The 13,018-nt window shown below is 40.4% G+C and overlaps 1 protein-coding gene across 1 annotated transcript in view; it reads right to left on the bottom strand.

The window, feature by feature from the left end:
* Nucleotides 1–12,496, bottom strand: part of PXDN (peroxidasin) — an 85,241-nt gene extending 72,745 nt beyond the window's left edge. Inside the window, exon 1 of the mRNA XM_083356549.1 lies at nt 12,178–12,496. Within this exon, the coding sequence (XP_083212675.1) occupies nt 12,178–12,389 (212 nt within the window). The 5' untranslated portion in view covers nt 12,390–12,496. The remainder of the gene's footprint in view (nt 1–12,177) is intronic.
* Nucleotides 12,497–13,018: the final 522 nt, after the last annotated feature.

The following is a 13,018-nucleotide window of genomic DNA, read 5'->3' as shown; positions in this document are numbered from 1 at the left end:
TGAAGGTTTTCAAAAATAGACCAGACCACCATTTAACCAGGTCTCCTACCTTGAGCAGGGAGTTGGGTTGGACGACCTCCAGGTTTCCTTCCAGCCATATGATTCTATGTACCATGTTCTATGTTCTCATTATGACTGCTGGCCCTTATTCTTATTTCCACTTTAAATACTCTGACCTCCAGGACTTCAGATATGGTCAAGCACTATGGGTTGTGAATGATCACTAGGTGGCAATAAAGCGTTTCCAGCACTTCTTTGCTACTATCTTGTGGTCATCTGGAATTCTGCGGCCCATACCTGATAGGCCCTCTACTGGATTTTAAAGATCAACACCAACATAATAGAGATATAGGTATTACTTTTATTATTTGTCTTTCTTTCAGGAGCTAAATCTGGCAAACATAGCATTCCCTCTTCCATTTCCCCCCCCCCCACAATTCTTATGAAATTGGTTGAGTTGAGAGGAGGTAATTGGCTTAAAATAATCTGGGAAGCTTCAGTAGCTGAGAATGGACTTGAACTTTGCAGTCCTAGTCCAATCCTTTAACCACTTTAGCACACTGACTCTACTTACTGAATCATATATCTATTTACAATTCTAACACAGATATTCACAATTAAATAATTCAATTAGTCATTTTTCAGGTTACAGTATCTATCTAAGAATGAGTAGGGAGACACCAAATAACAAAGCCAGAGTCGCTAGTGTGATACCAAGACTAATGATTTGACTTAAGAGGATAAATTGCCAAAACACATCACTTATACAGGTAGTCCCCGAAGTACAAACCTAATGGAGCCTGGCCATTAGGCTCGTATGTCAAAAAACTCATCAAATGAATTAAACTTAATTTTACAAATTTTTAAAATCAAATTCATTAATTAAATCAAATGGGAATCTTACACTTTATTTACTCTAGCAATATCTACAGGACCAAAGGGACTCATCTATAACATCAGGTATTCAGTTCACTTCAGTTCAAATGACATTCTTCTGCATTCTATGAAAGTCAAGCATGTCCATCTATTTGAAAAGAAAAAAAAGGCATCAGATACTGTAATATTAAAAATCAAATAGGCAAACATTTCAACTCACTCCAAGACATGTTACATCTGAACATAAAGGTGCCATTCTCATACAAAGGAATTTGGAGGGAGACTGCTGAAGTGAGTTCATCAAGACTTACAGTTCTACCATTTAAGCTTTGAACTTTGAAAAATGTTTCTTAGCCTGCAATACATTAATTTAGCAGAGCCGGGATATCTAACAACTAAAATTGAGCCAATATCCTACAGAGACCTCTATACAAGCTCCTATCGCTGTTTTTAAATAGCTTTTATCCTTCATAGCTACACAAGGTGTGGTGTGGTGTGTGGTGTGATGTATCATCTGGAATGGTGGTGTCAACTATAACTGTGTTACAATGGTCTTCTGAACATTATTTTCTCTTGTGAAAGTAAGAAAAAAATTAAATTCAGGAAACAGGAAGTGATAGCTTCCCAGTCTTTTTTGGGCAGCTGGGAATTTTTTAAAAAAATGACTAACACATTATACATCATACATCCTGGGTTGCACGCTGCTAGGATACGAAAACTGAATATCCTGACTAGAAGAAGGGATTGTTGAGTTTTCTGTGTTGTGCCAGCATAGCCTTCATATGTTTGATAAAATGAAACGGGGTTCTTTAACGTTAGTGTCATAATAAACATTTTTGTCCTTAAGGTGCATGAGTCACCAGCTATTTATATTAAAAATGCGAAGTTTTCTTCTTCAGAATTATAGTATCTGCTGAGCTGAGGCTGCGCTGCTTGGTTTACTGTCAATAGGGAAACTCTGTGCTGCTGTTACATCCACATTTAAGATGCCCTTTCTACAACTAGGGCTCTTTAATGAAATGAAAAAGATAACAAGTAAACTAAGCCAAAATTATAGCAGTCTTTCCAGTTTAAGTAAAGTTTCCGAATGGATTTCCAACAAAGCAGCCTGGGAAAATAGGAAACAGAACAGGAGAAAGGATTGTGAAAGAGACACTTCTCTCATCCGTCTTGGAATAATTATTCCCGAATAAATTCTAGAATCCTCAAGAGTTGAAATCCCACAAAACCCTTTTCCCATAAAGGTTGGGAAAGAGGAAATGCAGAGAGAACATAGGCATGGGGGGGAGGGAAACCTTCTGAGACAGCGACGGTTTCCAACCGTCTATGGAGATTCTCATCCAGGTCATGGTTTATTTTTATTTATTTTATTACATTTCTATACCGCCCTTTCCCGAAGGACTCAGGGCGGTTTACAGGGTAATTAAAAAAACCAAAATACAAAAGTTAAAACAGATTTAAAAAGAAAAAATTGTATGTGCCCCTGTCAAATAAAACCCCAGTTAAAATAAGATTGATCCTCAGCCTGGGCCAGAGAGCTCGAAGAGCCAGGTCTTCAGGCCCCGGCGGAATGAACGGAGGTCGGGGGCAGTCCTCAGCTCCACTGGCAGCTGGTTCCAAAGGGCAGGCGCCCCTACTGAGAAGGCTCTATCCCTCGGTGTTACCCGCCGGCAATCTCTTACCGGTGGCACCCTGAGAAGACCCTCCCTGTTGTCCTTTTTCAAAAGGTAACTGGACTTTCTTTTTCTTTGAAGATGTTTCGCTTCTCATCCAAGAAGCTTTTTCAGAACATCTTCAAGGAAAAACAAAGAAAGTCCAGTTGCCTTTTTAAAAAAAAACACCTTCAGGATAGGGTTTCCAACTGTTTTCACCTGAAAACTCAGCTTGCATTTTGCATTTACTTTGAACTTCTTCACAATTGAAAGTCTTCTTCAAACCAAGCTTAGTTCTGATGACTTCATGGACACAATCATAAATAGTCTTGGCAGTAAAACTTAAGAGGTTTGCTATATATATTTTTTTCAATTTCTCAGTCCAGTCTAGCCTGGTGGTTTCCCATTCAAGTAGTGATCAGGTCTGACCTTGTTTAGTTTTCCCAAAGTGAACCAAGTTTAGCCAGGTGTTGTTGTTCACCTGAACTGCACTGATGCACTGGTGTCTCATGAAAAGTTGTCCGCCTTGCTTGCAGAATACTTCATAACCTGAAATGCTAATGGTACATCTTCTTAACTTTAACTATACCATCATTACAATTTGGAAACTAACCACACAGGATAACTCTAGAATGGGGAAAAAAAGGAATGGATACAAATGGGGCATTTACAATGCAAACATTCAGTAATGTAAAGGAGTCCCTAGGCTACCTTCATAAAGGACCTTCCAATCTTTTCCTCACTCCGCTTTCCCTTTGCTGACATCAGAGTCACAGTAAATCTGAAGATTTCACCAACAAAGGGGTGAAAAAATCCATTCTTTGGCAGATGAAGTTCAGTCAGCAGATAGGTACTGTTGATATTATTCACTGTATTTTAGCAATGAAGCTTAACTAATAGATCTGACAACAGAAGGTTATTAACAGACCTCATCAGTACGTAAAGCTACAATCAGAAGTTGTTTAGGCAAGAAGGTGGCAAACTAGTATCATTATGTAATTTTTAATTCTGGATTTAATGGTCATATGGGGGATTTACCACATTAATGTCGTAAGGGATCTCTGACACATCCGGAGTCCATACTGTTCCTTCTGCAGAATGAAGCTCATCTCTGCAGCTTTCTCCTGTCCTGATAGCATCTCTAGTTCTGCATGTGCACAAGTGAGACTTATGTAATAGGCACAAGTGACCCTTTCTTCAGCACTAATTCTAACATGACAAGGGGCAGACCTTAGTGAATTGAGCTTTTTTCCCAATTTTAAATTTCAAAGCAAGCTATTCTAACGTGGGAATCACGCTCAGTAACCTAAAAAGGTTCTTTGCATAGAAACCTAACAGTAGTCCTTCAATGTAAGGCTGATGCAGGTGGCCCTTTAATACTTTAATAAAACTTTTATCCCACCTTTCAACGTGATACAATTCTCTTCCATTCTAGGCTTTTTAATAGTAATATGCTATATGCACTACTTGATGAAAAAGAACTTTCCCTCAAATTAGAAGAATGTTAGCAGAAGATAATAAGTGACTACAACAACTGTAGTGTCGCAGCTGTCCAAATGAAAGGAAGTCTGCAGGCTTTCTCTATCTCCCCGGTTGGATCTTAGACCTTCATTTAGCTCAGCTCTCTTTTGAAAGGAATCAACTGCTCCTAGCAACAAGTGCCCCAGAACAACAAGAATCCAAAGTTCCATTCCTGCTGAACCAGGATTCATTTTGCTTTTGCTTGGGACTACCTTGAAATTTATGGCCATCATTACATTATTCCCAACTTCTCTTATGTCTAACTGAAACCATGATAATGGAGCGTTGTCATTGGGTGGAGGGGTCTACTACAGTGGTTCTACCAGCATATTTATGCACGTTGATTGGCACAACTTTTTCGTTTGCACCAAGAGATACCTCACACTCACCCAGAAATGTTCTTTTCAATTTACCTCATCTCACACAGAAAAATGACCAGGGAAAAAACATGCAAGGCGAAGAAACAGTGTGTGTAAATACAATTATGACTATATGCATGGGTAGACTTGTTTGTGAACATACACATTTGTAGAAGCGGAGTGACTAGTGGGAGCTCTCAGTCCTCCTCTCTCCCAAAATACTCTGGGTTTTACACATCTTGGCCCTGCCTTTTTCCCATGTACCTGGGTATTTACTGCTGCCATTACCTATCTTGTCAAGGGATGATTTTACCTGGTGTCCTTCCTCTAACACCAGCACGTCAAAAAAATAAGAGTCCCATAGCCTATAGCCATACAGATAAGTACAGTATCGTCTCCCAAAAAAATGATTAAAATGAAATAAATGTTATGATACCATCTTCTAGCATTTTTAACTTTGCAGCATATGATAGGGAAAACAGCCCCCTTTCTTTTGGAGATAGAGCAATCTCATAAACAATAAATAAAATTACTTCATTAAAAAAGAAAAGGCAAGAGAAAAATCTTTTCTCATCTTTAAGTAGTCAAAGGTAAAATATCCAATAGTAAGGGAGATAAAAGGATAGGGCTGCTGAAATCACAGCCAGAGTCTTAATGGAATTTTCCACAGAAAACTACCAAGGAGAAGATAATGTTCATGGCAGACAGAAGATGATAGATCTGCTAATAAAGAAACTTCTCTGATAAAGCAGGGTGCCAAGATGCATAATCATCACACCATTTATTGAGTATGTGCAGACACAAATATCAGAGACAACAGACATCAGAGATCATTAGGCCTAGAACACATTTCAGAATAAAACTAATCTTATGCAATATTGCTAACTAGACTTTTTTTAAACTGATCTTTCCTGAGGTAACTGTTGCCTGAAAAGGATAATCTGAAGCTTCCTCCTAGCCTTGGATCCTGACTAGATCTTGCCTTTTCCCCCCTCTCACTCTGAAGTTTAGATTTTAAACAAAAACACGCTGTATAGCTATAGACAGACACAGATATAGCTAAATAGCAGCTGTTAAAACTGAGTTTAAAAAAACCCCAAAGCACGACAGAATAAATTCAATCTTTAAGCAGAGAATCCTCGGGTTATAAGTGCAATTGGGACAGGGATTGTGTGTGATCACCAAGCACGACAACATGTGATCACATTGCTTAGCAACAGCAATTCTAATTGCTGTTGTAACCCCAAGACATATAAATCATTAAATGGAAAGTGGTGGGAGTCCCAGATAAAGAAAGGGAGGGAGTGCCACTGAGGAAGCCAGGAAGGCCCAGTGCAGATTGTGTCAGAGGCTGGGAAGGACTTGAAGCAGGCTCAGGTGAGCTGGGGGAGGCCTGAGAGGACCTGCTGAAAGGGGGCTGTTGAAGGAAGAGACAACTTTGCTTGCGGCTTCTCCACTTTTGCTTGTAGAAGCTGGCAAGGAAGATCGCAAATGGCGATCATGTCAGCAAGGCTCCTTGTGATGTAATTGAGAGCCAGGCACCTAAATGATAAGAAAAAATTATGCGATCCCACATTAGAAAAATCCTAACATAAAGCTACATATATCTTTCACATTAAAAAATTCCACTCTGCTAACGTACTCTATAATGCTACAAGTAACTTTGCAGACTAGTAGGAATACTTAACTTTAGGCCTGTAATGCTTATGACTAGGACACACCCCCTTATGTGAGGCATGACCAATTCCAGCTCATATCTGTCCAAGCACTGAGTGCTCTGATATGGAACTGTGGAAAAAATTCAAAAGTTATGTCAAAAAAAATTTTGGGGGAAAATTTGCAAATAAAACACATCAGTGCAGACATAAAATCAAATTATATTTAAATAGGAGTTAGTTAGAAAATTCTCTGCAGACAATCAAACGGTATATGGCTTAGTGTGTATAACATATTATAACATATATAACGTATACATATTATATATTAACACATGTATATTATATTACACACACACACACATACACATACATATATACATACTGCTCAAAAAAATAAAGGGAACACTTAAGCAACACAATGTACTATATTTAATAGTAGGATGTCTTATTTTCTGTTCCCTTTATTTTTTTGAGCAGAATACACACACACACACACACACACACACATATACACACACACACACACACACACACACACACACACACACACATATATATATATATATATATATATATATATATATATATATATCCATGCATGCCCTAATATATGAAGAAGGTATGGAGAGATATAATAGATTATATTCACATAAGCTACAATTAATTAGATTTTTCTTAATTACTAGATTTACTTTTTATCCAGGAATTTATTTGATTTACACAAGGAGCTCCTTGAGAAATCAGAAATAAATGTAACATGAACGATAAGAATCAGGAAAAAATAGCAAAAACATACTGATAAAATGTTTAGCCAATAGTTATGAATAAGCAGCATCTAGAAAATTGCATTTACAATGCTGAAAAGATGTGATATACCATTAGATCCATCTTTATATTATTGTAATACTAAAGAAAATGTTTCCCAATTCAACACCAAGAAAACAACAGCCACATTTTTTAAACAGGTGACATGAAAAATCCTAGAATTGAAGAAGAAACCTAAAAGTTCCAGAATATAAGGTGAAGTGCCTCCCCACTTGAGTATTTGAGGTATACTGCCATGCCTGGCATGATATCTGGTATTGGTTTACTCTGGATCAATACATAAATAAGAGCACACTCCTTTTTTTACTGCATGAGGAAAAAGATTTGCAAAGCACGTGACAAGCTCTGTACCTTAGATCTGTTTGCTCAGCGGCCTGAGGATTTGACTGAATAAAGAAAGAATAGAGAAAGATGCCGCAGCAGCATTGTTAATCACTGAAAAGATCCAGGGCACAGGGTCATATAATACAAATGTGTGGAAATGCATTTATTTATCATGTACAAACTTGGAGGTTAGTATGGAAGTATAGTACAGAAATGTACATATTTCACATAATGTAAGCATGGCTCCTATATAAGTTAAAGCCTCAATATTCCCTTTTTCAGAAATTAAGCACTGATCATACTTGTTCTAAATCAATTACATCGGGATCACATGATTCTGTTCCCCTTCAATAGTTGTTTTGCCTATTTTCTTTCCTAACTTTTTTTTTGGCCCATCTTCTTTCTCTCAACAGGGGTACACCAGCCCATCTAACATCTCCTCACACATACCTATACACATAACCTTTTCTGTAAAATGAGGTAGCTCTCTTTGTATAGAGAGGAAAAGAGGCTACTCCTTTTTAGTTGCTCTACGTTTGCTTTGCCTGTTCTTCACTTAATAAAGGAGTTTTTTTTCCATTTCCACTCTCCATCAACATTTGAACAAATCCTTTTTCGATAAAGAGCAAGGAAAAACACTTGCAAATTTAGCCAAACTCCTCTGAGTAGCTCATCTTGTGATACAAATGCAGTTATTTTTATTCTATTATTTTCACTCTTAAAATTTCAGATCGCATATCATATTTTTATTCAACTCGATGGATGGCCTCACCCAGGAACTTCATGTAGTTGTTAAACAGGACTAAGGACAAGGTGGAGCCTGTGAGATCTTGTAAACTGTGGGCTAGAGCAGGGGTCACCAACCCCCAGTCCATGGACCAGTATTGGGCCGCGGCATACCAGCAACCAGTACGCACAAACAAGCAAAGCTCCATCCGCGAGATGCAGGCAGCAGACAAAACCACGCACGCTCTGGTCCATGGAAAAACCTTTCTCCACAGAACTGGTCCCCGGTGCCCAAAACATTGGGGACCTCTGGGCTAGACTTTTCCTCCTGCACCAACATAGCTTGGAAGCAATCTTGGAGAAAAGTGGACCACAACAATGTGCCTTCTACTTCCCTAATCTGATCCAGAAGGATACACTGTGACTGGTACTGAAGTCTGTTTATATTATTATCCTAGCAATTAAAACAACCAAAACGATGCTTATATATGCAGATATCACCAAATGGAGTATGGAAAAATCAAATTTAAGCTAAAGTTTCCGGGATTTGATTTTAACCACACAACCATCATTTCCAGAGACAACATCACAAATCACTTTGAAGTCCTGAACCTCACTGATCAAGCACCAGAGGAACTGTGGAATGAACTTAAGGAAGTCGTCAAGGACGAATATCAAACGACATTGCCAAAGATTAAGAAATGGAAGAAAGATGTCAGAACAAAATGCTGAAATTGCTAAGATTAAAAGAAGACAAAAATTTCTACTGCAAACTAGTCCCTACTAGTAATCTGACAATAATAAGCAAGGTGCAACCTATACTAGATAACATAGGAAATTCAGGGGGGACCAAGTTAGATTTTGTTTTGTCTCAATGAGAATGCTGCAAATTGTAATGAAACAAGGTTTGATTTCATTAAACCAGAACTCAACTGAAGATGGCACTTTTTTCTTGCTGTTGCATAAAATACACTCTGCTGGAATGCATACAATACTTAATTCCTATCTCAGTCATAGTGATTTGCCTTCAAACTATGACATCTAATATCATGGACAACCTTCAGACAGAACTAAAAACAAATAAAATTTCTTCTGTTCTGAGTAGTAAGGAAACAAGAAGAAACCTGATTGTTTTACACATAATTTATGACATACATATATTTTAAATCTGGTGATAATTTAATATTGAAACACAAGTGTTATCATGACGTCCATATCATAATTAAAAATTTAGACTTTGATAATATAACATGGAAGGTGTTTCAGATTTATTGAGCAGATGTGCATACAAATACAACTTATTCACTATTCAACAAATGGTGTCTCTCTACCAGGAGTAAACATATGATGCCCTCTGAATATTTTGCATTACAACTCCAACTCTCAGTCAACATGATTTATAATCTAGGATTATGTCAGTTATTATCCAAAGCATCTAGATAACACCAGATTGTCAATTCTTGATCTACAGAATATGCCATAAGACTCACATAAAGACTTATTAATGCAATAATTTATAACCAAACCTCCAGGATCAATTGTGGTCATAACTCAAGCACTATCTGTATGAGTACTTTTATCAATCAACTATTAATCATACATCTACGTAAACTTATGACTTGACAGAAAATTTCAACATAAAGCCTCATTGAGGTTCATTCACAAAAGGGAATGACAGGAAATGTCATAAGGAATGCTTCAAGCAATAAAAAAGTTGTCTGCCAGTGAGGTTTTTCAATGCAATCCAAGAAACATTAAACACCCATTTTCCACATTAATCAGTTATTTTACAACTTTTATAGAATTTTGAAGAACATCCAATGAAAAGCTCATGTATTAAGCCAAAGGCTCAGTTAATGGAAAAATATCACTTTTTATTTTTTGGTTTTGTGAAACAAAGCAAAATATTCTTAAAGAAATTTAAACATCTCAAAAGCAATTTTTCACCAGGATTTATAAAATGTTACAATATAGTTAATTAGTATAATGTTCACAGGTAAATACAGTTCCAGGCACATTTATCTGGAAAAAATATCTCAAAAAATGTAGAGGATTTATTTCTGAATAAATAAAGAAAAAACAATCATTGTCTTACAAGAATACTTCTGAAAAGTCAAAACATTGAACATTGGAGTCTTGCAGTTTGTTACTATGCAAGACACATGAACATTACAAATAATAAAAAATCAATAGCTTTGTATATATGTTATATTTTTTTAAAAAAGAGAAAGAATTGAAAAACTTTTAAAAAAGAAAATGCCAAAAGACAATTCTTGGAAAATCTCAGATACCTAGCTGCCAGAAAATTTAAAATATTTATATAGCAGCCTGTAAAGAACTGGCTTTTGCAGACTTTAATTCCTGTGAATTTGAAGCAATTCTCCATATGGAGTACACAAATACTTTCTCCATTGTTGTCCAAATATGCTGGGACATACTTGGACAACATAGTTTAAATTCCCAGCCAATATAGCTGGGTGCTGGAAATGTTGGGAATTACAGTCCATCCCAATTGGAACTGGGAAAAGTCAATTCAGGCTATGCCTTTTTGTGAGAGTGATGGCCCGCTTAGTATTACCACAACATGAAAAAGCAGATGTCTTTAGTTTTCAATCACAAGACTGGAGACTAGACAGGGAAACAACAAAAAAAAGACTTAGACAAGGCAATGACAAGTCATTTCTGTACTGCTGCCAAGTTAACTATATGATTGTGTTTCTTAAGTGACTAGGACTTAGGTTAGATTGCTTGTAACAAAGGTGGAACTATCTTGTTCACATCTATACAATATACAAACAGAAGGTGGTTTATGCTTCTTTTTCTGAAATAGACACAGATGAATCTCAGTATTTGAGACCACAGTCTCACTTCCAGATAACTGAATACCAATGGGTGTGATTCCAAAGAGTGAAGTCAAGCACTTATGTTACAGCAGACTTCTGCAGCCTTTTTAATGGGCTTGTGTTTCATATAGATCAGGGGTGTCAAACTCAATTTCATTGAGGGCTGCATCAGCATTGCAGTTGCCCTCAGGGGGCCGGGTGGGTATGGCCAGGATAGGCGTGGCCTACTGGGTGGGCGTGGCTAGAGTGTGTATGGGCTACTGGGTGGGCGTGGCCAGCTCTACATCGTTCTCATCAAGGGTGCCTATGGGGGCCTGGGCAGGAGTGGGACAGATCTGAGGGTCTCTGGCAGAAGGAGGGAGGGTCTCTGGGCCAGGGCCAAGGCAGTGGGGGCCATTCCCTCACTGTTTCCAGGATGGCTTTGTGGGCCGCACCCGGCCCCCGGGCCTTGTGTTTGACATGTCTGATATAGATGCTTTTAAACACACACACACAATCCTAAGAGGGCAAAATTAAAATTAATGCACAAATATTCATGTCAGACGTTTTGTTTACAAAAACTTTGAAGGCAGATATGAAACTCCCATCTACTTGGCCCAAATGCAAGCCATACCAGTATATATACAAAGGTCAATTCCCATTATGAGAATATATACTATGCATACCGATTAGGATGGTGCCTAGCTGTAAGGTTTTTAGAATATCCCATCAGACCTTTCCACAAATCTTCTGAATTCCAGATAAGTGGAAAGCCACTACTGGACAACAAAGACTTTTCAAAGACTTTGGAAAAGATGCCACAAGCTTGCCTTAGCGGTTAAGTGCCTAAAAAAGACAAAAAAGATCTTTACGGGTCAAACACTCGGAAAAGAAAGCCAAACGACAAAGAAAAACGAAATCACATAAGGCTTTTTCTATGGAAGTTGATGCAGCGAAAGCCCACCACAAATTCAACTGGAGCCCCTGCCATTACCGAACGCAGTGGAAACAAGCCAAGCCAAGTTACAAACGCGGTTAGCTTTTTTTTTTTTTAAAAAAAAGGCTATTTTATCCGGAAAGCCTCCAACTCTTTGAATCCTTTCCGAGTTTCCTTCCCACAGTTAACACCGCGCTGAAAGGCTACTTTTAATGTCGCCGGGTCGTGGGTCTCTCCCCGCCTTCCAAGTTTTGGAGCGGATGGATGGCGGCCAAAGAACTCGCCGAGCAAAAAACGCGAAAGTGGCGGCCGGAGCAAACAAAAGAAAAGCCCACAGCTGAGATTCCCTCCTTGAGCTTCCCTCCCCCCCCCAGCCCCTCGGGCGGCGAACAAAGGGCCTCACCGAGGACGACCCCGGCATCGGCGGCGCCCTTCTCCTCCCCCGCCGCCGCCGCCCCGAGAGCCGCTCCCACTTACAGGATGGTGGTCTGCGGGGCCACGGCCGGGACGCTCTCCAGCATGAGGTGCATGCAGCGCACCGTGGTGCGGAAGCAGAGGCAGCGGCTGGGGCACCACACGTTCCCCCGCTGAAGCGGCGACTGCGGGGAGGCCAGCGGCAAGAGGAGCAGGAGCAGCGGCAGCCCGCGGCGGAATCCCGGGAGGCTCGCGCCCGCCCTGAGCCCCGCCATGCCGCCGAGCGCCAGCACCGGAGAGACTGCCGGGGGGGGGGGGGCGAGGAGAGGCGGCGGCGGCAAACCTCGCGCTGTCCGACTACCCCGCTCGCAGCGCTGGCTGGGCGAGCCGCGGACGGAGAGGCTGGGGCTGCGGCGGCGAGCACCTCCCCAGCGCTCGGCCCGGAGAGGGAGGAGAGCGGGGAGGCTGCTGATGGGACCGCCCCCCCACCCCCGGCTAGCCTGGCCCTGCGGTGGATTCCCCTCCGCTCCTCCGCCTTGAGTGGAGCTGGCCTTGCCTTTGGTCCCGTTCCTCTCTCCCTCAGGAACAGCCCTCGCGGAAGGCACGGAAGAGCCCGGCGGCGGCCAGCCCCACCCCCACCACCCCCGCTTGCTGCTGCTGCTGCTTTCCCGCCAGTTGTGAGGAGGGCGAGCGCTGGGAAGATGGGATGCGGCGCAAAGGAGCTCCCCTTCCCTTTCTTGAGGGGAGGACCGCTGAGGCAATGAACAGAGAGATTCATAGGACTGGAAGGGATCTTGGAGGTCTTCTAGTCCAACCCCCCCCCCCCAGCTCAAGGCAGGAGACCTTATACCAGTGATGGCAAACCTTTTAGAGAACGAGTGCCCAAACTGCAACCCCAAACCCA

Source organism: Vipera ursinii, assembly GCF_947247035.1.
Source record: "Vipera ursinii genome assembly, chromosome: 1".
Taxonomy (NCBI): domain Eukaryota; kingdom Metazoa; phylum Chordata; class Lepidosauria; order Squamata; family Viperidae; genus Vipera; species Vipera ursinii.
Note: the sequence above shows the minus strand (reverse complement) of the source record. Positions and strands in the feature narration are given on the sequence as shown.